An 11221-nucleotide genomic window follows, 5' to 3' on the forward strand; every position below is an offset into this window, starting at 1 on the left:
CCAGAGGGCTAGGATGACAGGCGTGAGCCATCGCGCCCGGCCAAGAAACAAATCTTAAGCTTCTTTCCACCCCCAGCACCTAGTACAGTGCCTGGTATATAGCCTAGACCCTCGGTAACTGTGCGTGAGGTTTAATGAGTCAGGGGCCACTTGAGCTGCGACGTTATAATGCAACACTGTCCCTTGCTCCCAGCCTCACCGAGCGTGTCCCTGTGTCACCGCACGTTATTTAAGGCTCTACGAAATGACGACACCCTAGGAACAAGTATACCGTGTAGCAATTTCTTTCAGAAAGAAATGCCTTCTGGTTACCCTTCTGGTCAACACAAGAATAAATTATGAGTGTCACGAGGTCCCTACTTTCAAGCCCCCGGGCCCCCCTGGCTAGTAGCCGTCCTGGCAGTTGTTGTCGTCTTGGTCCCCGATGGGCTTGTTGTGGTAGGCGTCCACCGTCAGCTTTCTGCTTTCTGTCTCGACGGTTCTGGGCCGGCCGTCTTCCTCGCTGCTCGAGCGGCTCTCGGCGGTGGAGTCCCCGTCTTCCCCGGACGGGCTGCTGCTGTCCCTGGAGTCGCTGTCCCGGCTGGAGCTGTCCTCGTCCCCCGGGGGGGACTCTGGGCTCTCGGAGGAGGAGGAGGAGGAGGAGGCCGAGGCCAGGCTCTCGCTGGACTCGCTCTCCGAGCTGGAGGGGACGGTGGCGCCGCCCTCCTCGCTGGACTCGCTGGAGTCGCTGTCACCCCGGTCCTCTGCGTGGCTCTCGGTGTCATCTGGGTTGTCCCCCCTGGACTCGGTGGCTGCCTCCTCCTGGGACTCGCTGCTGCTGCTGCTGTCGTCGGCCTCTGGGCTGGACTCGCTGCTGGGCTCTGGCGTGTGGTGGCTGTCCTCCTGGGACTGGCTGTCCTCCCTGGCCTCCTGGGACTGGCTGTCCTCCCTGGCCTCCCGGGACCGGGCCACTTCCTTGGAGTCCCTGTTCTCCGTGGAGTCACTCTGGGCTTCCTCCAGCGTGTGGCCCCCGTCGGGCTCCCCTGTGTCATCTTCTTCCTCCGACAGGTGGGACTTTCTGGGGCGCTCGCCGTGCCTTCTGGACCCCGTGGAGGTGACACCGGGGCTGTTCGCTCTGGAGCCGCCCCTGTCGCTCCTGCTGCCCTGGGGGTCGTCGCTCTGCATGCCCGTGTCCTCGGACTCCGAGCCGTCCCCGTGGCTGCCGCCGCCCAGCCAGGGCTCCTCGCTGTCACTGCTGTTGCTGGTGGCATCTCGGGCACTCTCGTCCCCCTCGCTGGTGGTGTCGGCGGCCGAGTCCTCGTCGCCCCCCCGTCGGGAGTGCCCCCCGTCCTGTCCCTCTTCGGGCCCGGGGCCACGGCCGTCGTCCCCAAGGGTGTCGTCTCCACTGTCATCTTCGTCATTGTCCTCATCTTTCTCGGCTCCTCCGCGTCCCCCCGCGCCCCGGGAGGGGCCGCCGGCCGGTCCCTGGACGTGGTGACGGGCGTCGGGGCCCTCCTGGGACTCGGGGCTGTCGCCGGGGTCTGCGTCGGCCTGGAGGTCGGGGTGGACAGACACAGTCAGGGCTCGGGGACCCACAGAGAGGGAGCTGGCCTGCCTGTCTGAGCTCTCTGCCGCCTTCTATTTTTATTTTTTTATTTTTATTTATTTTTTTTTTTCATTTATTTTACTTTGTTTTTCTTTCATTTTTTTTCTCTTTTTTTTTTGTGTGTGTGTGTATATATTTTTAGTTGCTCAATTAATTTCTTTCTATTTTTTTAGTAGAGACGGAGGGTCTCGCTCTTGCCCAGGCTGGTCTCGAACTCCTGACCTCGAGCAATCCTCCCGCCTTGGCCTCCCAGAGTGCTGGGATGACGGGCGTGAGCCACCGCGCCCGGCCTCATTTTTTTTCCTTAAGCTGCTGAGGTGTGGTTAACTGCCACCTTCTTGTGAAGTCCCTTCCCCTGACCCAGGCAGGTGTCCTCAAACTATGGCCCGGGCGGGGCCCCATGCGGGTGTTTTTGCCCATTTGCTTTTTTTGACTTCAAAATAAGATATGTGGCATGGGGCGATATAGGTAAGCTTAACGCCTGTACCCCCACAATGCGCTAAAATAAAAATAAATAGATAAATAAAAATAAGATATGTGCAGTGTGTGCATAGGAATGTGTTCATAGCTTTTTTTTTTTTTTTTAAATCTATAGTCCGGCCCTCCAACAGTCTGAGGGCCAGTGAACTGTCCCCCCCCCCCGTGTTTAAAAAGTTTGAGGACCCCTGCCCATGGTGAATTTTCACTACTCCATGTAGACATCTCTACCAGAGCTGACCCACCATGGTCGTTCCATTTTATACAGGCACTTTTCACTCAATGCTGCAAAAATTTTCTTGAACACCTTTCTAGAAATCACATTTGATAAAACTCCCAGAGAATTTTTTTCTTTCTTTTTTTTTTTTTTTGTGAATGAAAGAGTTGGTTTATAATGCTGACCATCAAGTTGTTTGGTGTAAAACAATTTTTTAAAAAAAAAATACTGAGTGATCTTAAAATGACCCAGATATTTTTTTTTTCCTCTAGAGGGGAAAAAAAAAATATATATATATATATATATATATATATATATATATATATATTAGGGCAGGAGGATGAAATCTGTCGCTAAAGTGAAAATAAACTAGCACAGGAAGGTATACAAGGGGTGTCTGGAAAGTATCTGGCGATGGTTGGCACAAGGAGAATGGTTGCATGGCCGGATTCTTTCTGGAAGGCCCCTGTGTACCGCACATGCGTGGTAGAGTCGCCTGGAAATGGTTCAGCAAGAAGACGGCAGCCAGCGTGACCGCCAAGACAGCTCTCTGCTAAGTGGGAGGTCAGAGAGAGACAATTCCTCTAAGTAAAGCAGGAATTTTTCTCTGCACAGGGAAGAAAGGACATTGCACTCTGGAAAAACCTGCTGTCTTTACCCGACAACAGAGCATACTGGGGTTTTGTACTGGGGCTTTATGGGGGAACCGAACATGGTGTAATCCACCACCCCTCATTAAACACACCTCACACCTCTCTCGAGCAGGGATTCTTGACCCTGACTCCAGAGCTTAGAAAACATTGAGGCGATAAATCCCAAAGTCCCCGGGAAAAGAGCGTTTCCCCAAGTCTAGGCTTTTAAGTTTCTAGAAGGTTCCTCCGATGCACCTTTCATAAATAGGGATAAACAGCCTAATAATAACTCATCTTCCAAATCTGGCTGAGTGTAGACTGCAACACGGGCCAAAGCTTCAGGGAGAAACCCGGTTCCTAGACTCTCCCCATGGGGCCCCATGGGATTGAGTCTGGTCAAAGTGATAGGACAGTTCAGAAAGGAATGACACTTAGTCTTAGAAAAAGGAAAAAGGAAGGCAGGTTTTCAGTGAAGGATTATAAGCTGAGACTGCCTGTCTCGCTTCCAGGGTTGCAGAAGGAACTGTTTTCAAGACAGAGTCATTACTAAAGTTTTCCTCAATACTCTCCTACTCCTATCCTCTCCCCCTGCAGGATTCTATTTTTTTTTTTTTTTTTTGGAGACAGAGTCTCACTCAGTTGCCCAGAATAGAGTGCCGTGGCGTCAGCCTCGCTCACAGCAACCTCCAACTCCTGGGCTCAAGCGATCCTCCTGCCTCAGCCTCCCTAGTAGCTGGGACTACAGGCATGTGCCACCATGCCCGGCTAATTTTTTCTATATGTATTTTTAGTTGTCCAGCTCATTTCTTTCTATTTTTAGTAGAGACTGGGGTCTCGCTCTTGCTCAGGCTGGTCTCGAACTCCTGACCTCGAGCGATCCTCCCGCCTCGGCCTCCCAGAGTGCTAGGATGACAGGCGTGAGCCTCCGCACCGGGCCTCCCCTGGCAGGATTCTTGACACAGAGGGCTCTCCGGGCAGTTCTCTGCCTGATCTGAACTGCCCATTTGTAAAAGCAACACTGTAGTTTGGTGAATGAGCTATTCCTTGCCTAACATCGCCAATGACCATTTGTGTGTGTATTTTTTTTTTTATTTTTTTTTTAGCTAGGAGGGACATTTAGGGTCACAGTGGCTGCAATCTGGCTTCAGTGATTAAAAAAAAAAAAAACAAAAAACAAAAACACACGAATACATATCCACATCTGAATTCTCCTCACTCATTTTCCCTTCTCATTTTCCGGGACTATTTAGCTAGCATAACCACTGGTTAGAAAATGTTATATTTAACACGGTTGCCAGGTAATTTAATCTAACATAATTTCCTCTAATTCCTAAGTAGCTTGAAAAGTTAAGAAAGGTCTGTTTAATTACCTGTTCCTCTGAGCTAATTGGACTTCCTTCTGATGACTCACTGCTCTCCTAAAAGGGGAAAAATAAAATGTTTATTTTTCTTTTACTGATTCCTCAGGAAAGAAAAAAAAAAAAGGTGATACCCATCAACTGCTTCTGGTTTGAATTTACTGCTTTCAAAATGGTAAAAGGTGACAGAAAGGTTGTTCATTACTTCATGAGATGGATATGACAAAAATAAATGAGATATCCCCCATAATATGCTGAAATAAAAATAAATAAATAAATAAATGAATAAATAAATGAATAAATGAATGAATGAATGAGATAGGGCCAGGCCAGGTGGCTCACACCTGTAATCCTAGCACTCTGGGAGGCCAAGGTGGGAGGCTCGCTTGAGGTCAGGAGTTTGAGACCAGCCTGAGCAAGAGCGAGACCCCATCTCTACTAAAAAAAAATAGAAAGAAATTAGCTGGACAACTAAAAATATATAGAAAAAATTAGCCGGGCATGGTGGCGCACACCTGTAGTCCCAGCTACTCCAGAGGAGGCTGAGGCAGGAGGATCGCTTGAGCCCAGGAGTTGGAGGTTGCTGTGAGCGAGGCTGACGCCAAGGCACTCTAGCCCGGGCGACAGAGTGAGACTCTGCCTCAAAAAATAAAAAATAAAATAAACGAGATAGTTACCAAGGCTGGTGTGGATGCCTGAGCCAAATGACCCTGCGAAAAAAAGAAGGAAAACAAGTTATTCCTTCAGAGATGGGTCATGTCATTGCAAATATATAAAATAATTTTAGGAGATTTTTTTTTCGGTCTCTTGGTATATATTTTACATTTATATAAGTAAATATGAGATTTTATGGTGAAATGGCTAAAAAAAATGAAGGTAAAATAACTAATGGCCTGAAAAGACCTCGGGATATTAAAAGATCTAAAAGATTTTTGTTTTGGATACTCCACTTGCAGAGAAAATAGGCTTTCTCTGAAGCTGGCTGGTCGTACAACCTGGAGGAAATGTAATGTAGGGAAAACAGCATTGAAACCCAGAATCCAGATTTCAGTTTTAACGAACTCATTGGTTTTGGTGTTAGCACTAAAAGCCACAGGTTCCGGGAAACCAGTAAGAGCAGGTAAACTAGGCTGGTCGGTCACTCTATGTGAATGTGGCCAATTCACCTCACCTGTCTGATTGGGCAGCTTGTTACTCATAAATTAAGAAAATGAACACTCAACTGTGCTTATCTTGCAAAATTGCCATGAGCATAGAATCAACTAATGTCTATGGAAGCCTCCTGAGAACTATTCAATGTGAGAAATGGTCCAAAGAAATGGTCCATTTGGAGACTATCCACCTTATAAAATTAAATGGTCGAAAAAACTGAATTGAGAAAGCCATTAAAACTTTTCTTTAGGCTGGGCGCGGTGGCTCACACCTGTCATCCTAGCACTCTGGGAGGCCGAGGCGGGAGGATCGCTGAAGGTCAGGAGTTCGAGACCAGCATGAGCAAGAGCGAAACCCCTGTCTCTACTAAAAATACAAAGAAATTAATTGGCCAACTAAAAATATATATATATATAGAGAGAAAAAATTAGCCAGGCATAGTGGCGTATGCCTGTAGTCCCAGCTACTCAGGAGGCTGAGGCAGGAGGATCGCTTGAGCCCAGGAGTTGGAGGTTGCTGTGAGCGAGGCTGACGCCACGGCACTCACTCTAGCCTGGGCAACAGAGTGAGACTCTGGCTCAAAAAAAAAAAAAAAAAAGAAAAGAAAAGAAAAAGAAAAAGGAAAAAAAAAAAGGTGTAGATTCTGGAGCTAGAGTGGTATAAATTCAAAGTCCGGCTCTAACACCAAGTAGCCATGCAACCTAGACAAACTTATTCTCTCAGCCTCAGTTTTTTCACCTGTAAAATGGGAATAAGATGTAACACCTGATTCATTGAGTTGTGAATAAAGTTAATATACGTAAAGCACTCAGAAATATACTATGCAATGATCATTGAGTCATTGAGAGTTAATGACTGCGTTATTGGGAGTCCACACTCAACAAACATCAACCCTCATTCCAAAGACTCTACCTAGTATCTTCTCATTCTTCTTTCTTTTCTCACCTCCCAGGACTTGACCTCCTGGTCCCCAAGACATCTCTTGTTAAAACAGATTTGGGGTCCTAATCTCTCCTGGACAATCCCTGTTCATTGTCATCTGTCCCTTTCTAAAATTGTATACATCCATTACAAGAAGAAAGCTAAAAGGACAATGCTTACTCGCCAAATTATACCATTGTTGGCATGTAAGCGTTATTTTCTGATTTGAACCAGAAAGTGTAGCTTTTGCTACCTCTAAGTTTATCAACGTGCTCATAAAGTCACGAGTAGTTTCAGCATTTGCAATAGAGTCAATTTGGTTATACTAATAATATATTAAAATTAAAATATTTCGAATAGCCATATGTCTACTCACCTTCCATTCTTTAGAATGTTCAGAGTCATCATTTTGATACCTGGCTACCTAGAAAATTGAGCACACATGGTCAGCCCAGATGGAAATTTCTGAAGCAGCCGTTATTAACACTTTACAGAATTTGGAGCAATAAGGGCTTGCTAAAGATCTTATTTCTGGGCCCCATCCTTAGAGTGTCTGGTTAATAGGTCTGGGGCAGGACCCAAGAATTTGCAGTTCTAACAAAGCCCTGGTTGCTGTGGGGCAGAAAAAACGAGAATCGTGGCTCTATGAATGGCAACTGAACAGAATAAGCAATAACTTACGTGCTATTTTAAAGAAAAGAGCTTTCTAAGAAACTACTGTTTTTAGCTGGCTGGAACAAACACAGACACTTTGGCTCACAGCATGTTAAAATTACAACGTGGAGTTTATGTATAAAAGGGTTTTTGTTCATATATCCCTACCCTGGTACTTACAGGGAGAGCACAGGTTAACCCCCAAAGGAACATGAGCAGGACACTGGGCCTCATAGTTGGGTGTGAAGTCACCACCTATAATAAAAGACAGAGATGTTTTCCCCCTTGTTAAAGAAATAAAGTAGCTTCAACTTTTTAACAGTTTTTTTTCCTATTAAAAAAAACTCCACTGAGCGCGGTGGCTCACGCCTGTCATCCTAGCACTCTGGGAGGCCGAGGCAGGAGGATCGCTCAAGGTCACGAGTTCGAGACCAGCCTGAGCAAGAGTGAGACCTAGTCTCTACTAAAAATAGAAAAAATTAGCCAAACAACTAAAAACAGAAAAAAATGAGCCGGGCATGGTGGTGCATGCCTGTAGTCCCAGCTACTCGGGAGGCTGAGGCAGGAGGATCGCTTGAGCCCAGGAGTTAGAGGTTGCTGTGAGCTAGGCTGACACCACGGCACTCACTCTAGCCCAGGCAACAGAGCGAGACTGTGTCCCAAACACAAAAACAAAAAACTCACCCAAATATCCATCAACTGATGAATGGATAAATAAAATTTACTATATCTATAAAATGGAATTTTATTCAGCCATATAAAAGGTAGTGAAGTGCTTGCAAGAAGTAATATTTTCATGGGAAAAAATTAAAAAAAAAAAGAAATTATTAATTTTTAAAAAATAATTAATAATTTTTTTTAAAAGTAATGAAGTGCTAATTAAGACATGCTACACAGTAGAGGAACCTTGAAAACATTATGCTAAGTGAAAGAAGCCAGACAAGAAGATGACATTTGTATGGTTCCATTTATATGAAATGCCAAGAATAGGCAAATCTATAGAGACAGACAGTAGATTCGTGGTTGCCCAGGGCTTTGGGGAGATGGGGGGGGGGGGCTGAGGGGTATCAGCTAAGGGGTACAGGATTGCTTTTGGAGATGATAAAAATGTTCTAAAATTGATTGTGCTTGACAGTGTGGATATATAAAAGCCATTAAACTATATACTTCAGCTGGGTAAAGTATGTGGTATGTAAATTATATAACTCAATAAAATGGTTTTAAAAAAAACCTTACTCCTAAAAAATAAATTGAAAACCTTTTAACAGTGAGCTCTATAAACACATAAAATATGATAAATGGGGGAAAAAGTAAAGAAAGGGGAATAGAGAAATTTCTGGTCATTCGCTTTTATAATAATTATATAGCCTGGTATGTCAGAGCAACCTAGCACATTTATTCCCCTAAAAAGCTACATTTATTGACACCATTGATAGGTGGTGGGCATTTGTCTTTATACACAAACACACACACACACACACACATGCACAATGGCTTCTAAGTCACATTTATAACTGTATAGTAATGTCTACACAAAATATATTGTTGTGCATTTTTTTTTTCTTTATCTACAACAGGTGCAATATGGCAGGCTTCGTATTAGAGTTCCAGAAAGCTCTTAATATCTACTGGGACGCATTTAATCATACATTATGCATGATTATGCTAAATCCTTTTAGCTGTCATTCCCAGCGCCAAAGGATTTAGGGAAGATTAGAAGTTTGGCATACGCTTGCGAATCATGCTAAGAGAAACATGGCAAATCAAACGATTTTTCTGGAGGGCAGCCTCATTTCACACTTCAAGAACTGGCGATTAGGAAAACAGTGTGTTCTCCATCTAAAAATAGATACGCTAGATGCTAATGTAAAATCGTTGCTGAAATGATTTTAAAGGAAAACAATTTACTCTGAGCTAGGAATTCCTTGTTGCTGTCTTAACACGCTTGTCCAATGGACTTCCATGTTTTTGCAAAAAGCAATGCAAGTTTATTAAAGACTGCAAGTTTATTAAAGACTTCACTTTTGTTGATTTGCTTCTTTAAATGTTCAATATATACCATATTATCGTAAGGGCTAAAAAAAAAAAACAATACACCAAAATGAAAGCTTCAGAAGCAAGTATTTCTCTCTTTCTCCTGCCTTCCTGTCTACGGCCTCTCTTTCTCCTCTAAGGTTATCTATAGAAACTAGATAGGCTCTTCCTCAAGGTGGGACATAAACCCATAACACCTTTTCTTCAAAACCAGCCATAAAACCTAAAAATAGTACTCTATCTCTCCCCACCTTGCCTCCTATGCAAAAACTAGCCACAAAGAATTTATCTGATCTACCTTGTTTGATTGTAGGTCATATAATCCCAGTTCCAAAGAGGGTCCTACCCTCTGCCCAGAAGGAAGGAATGGGTCTCAGAGAGGCCAAGAAGAATCCAGAGAGACAGGCCTTGCTGGGTTTCCCAATTCAGCGTAGTGACATTGGAGCATACCCTTTTTGTCTAATCATATTTCCACATTTCTGTCCATGTTTTGTTGAACCTAAGCACAAACATGGACAGTTTCTTGTGTCTCTTTGGGTTTTCATTCTGAAGGCTCCTGTGTCATGAAAAACTATGATCAGATAAATTCATCTGCCTTTTGTGCTATGAACCTGCCTTTGTCAGTTGATTTTCAGTGAACTTTGGGAGGGTGAAAGGAAGTTTTCTCATGGCCCCTACGCTAGTGATAAGAGACATAAATCAAAGATTCTCAGTCTTGGCTGTGTACTAGCATCGCCTGGAAAGATTTTCAGAACTACCAATGCACAAATCGTGTCCAGGGTAATAAATCCATTCATGGGTTGAGCACAGGAATAGGTTTGTTTTTAAGGTGCCCCAAGTGATTGTCTAGAAATCTTTTTGTTTTTTTAGAGACAAGGTCCCGGTCAGTCACCCAGGAAGACATAGTGCCTGGTACAATCATAGCTCACTGTAACCTCGAACCCCTGGGCTCAAGCGATCCTCCTGCCTCAGCCTCCCGAGTAGCTGGGACTACAAAGGCATGCGCCACCATGCCCGGCTGATTTTTCTACTTTTGTAGACATAGCCTCTAGCTATGTTGCCCAGGCTCCTCTTGAACTCCTGGTCTCAAGTGATCCTCCCGTCTTGGCCTCCCAAAATGCTGGGATTGCAGGCATGACTAACCATGCCTGGCCTAAGAAATAAGAATGTGTTACTCAATAATGTCTGAGACATTGGGCTAAAGAAGCCATCTAATCTTAGTTTTTAAATTTATTCAAGAAAATAATACAAATCCTAAAATAAGGAAAAAAACAATCCTCGTTTCTACTTTTATATAACTCAAATGGTCAAACAGAGCCTCTCATTTGATACTATGTCTCCTCAATGTAGTTATTCTTCATTTGCATTATTTTCTTTATTCTAATTCAGCATAATGCATATTCAGTCCTTATGTTCTGATATTATTTTAATTTCTTTTTTAAAATCCTTCAGCTAATATCAACAGAGAAAAATATATGAAAATGCCCAACTGTACCTAAAATGAACCTAATTCAACAGATGTTACTTACTTTACTTCCCATAATCAAAACATTTTTTTTTAAGTTTTAAGTTTCATTTCTTTAGGAAGGCAAAATTTTCTCAGATATGATAGTGTCCAAATAATTGCACTCTAATAGTTTCAGCTTCACAGATCAAATGAAAATTGGGTGGTTCACCATTTTAATTTTTTTTTTTTTTTTTTACTGATCTTTCATGTGACATCATACCATTTTAATTTTTAAGGTGAAATTTGAGTAAGGTGATAATCTCATGACTCTCTGAAAACTAGCAAATATTACGGCCTTAATAAAAGATCAATGACTATTGAGTTCTACTGTATTTTCTTTAGCTTCTCTATTATCTAAATAATTAGAAAATGAGAGGATGCTGCTGTGCATTTATTTTATACCAATGAATGTTGTATATTTTCCCAAAGAAGTGCATGCTTCCAGTGTTCAAGTTTCTTAGGGATGAATTATTATCAAACATGAAGAAGACGTACTAAGTTGCTCAGGCTTCTAGAAATACAATTTATCACCCTGACCTAAAGCGATAAGATCTCAAATGGAAGTCTGGTAAACTAAAATAAAAGATACTCTAGAGTTCTAAAAGAGCTGATGTTTCCTCTCAAAGAATACAGTCCAACCTTAAGCATTAAAGAAAGTCAGATCTTAAACCCTAGGTTGAGTTT

The 11221-nt window shown here is 43.4% G+C and overlaps 1 protein-coding gene across 1 annotated transcript; it reads right to left on the reverse strand.

Moving 5' to 3' along the window:
• Window positions 1-384: 384 nt before the first annotated feature.
• Window positions 385-7230, reverse strand: DMP1 (dentin matrix acidic phosphoprotein 1). Its single transcript, XM_075998590.1, has 5 exons — window positions 7173-7230; window positions 6719-6762; window positions 4947-4979; window positions 4282-4329; window positions 385-1530 (listed from the first exon to the last, which is right to left on the reverse strand). The coding sequence occupies exons 1-5, from the start codon at window positions 7228-7230 to the stop codon at window positions 385-387; spliced, it is 1329 nt and encodes a 442-aa protein (XP_075854705.1).
• Window positions 7231-11221: the final 3991 nt, after the last annotated feature.

This window comes from Microcebus murinus, chromosome 29 (assembly GCF_040939455.1).
Source record: "Microcebus murinus isolate Inina chromosome 29, M.murinus_Inina_mat1.0, whole genome shotgun sequence".
Classification (NCBI taxonomy): domain Eukaryota; kingdom Metazoa; phylum Chordata; class Mammalia; order Primates; family Cheirogaleidae; genus Microcebus; species Microcebus murinus.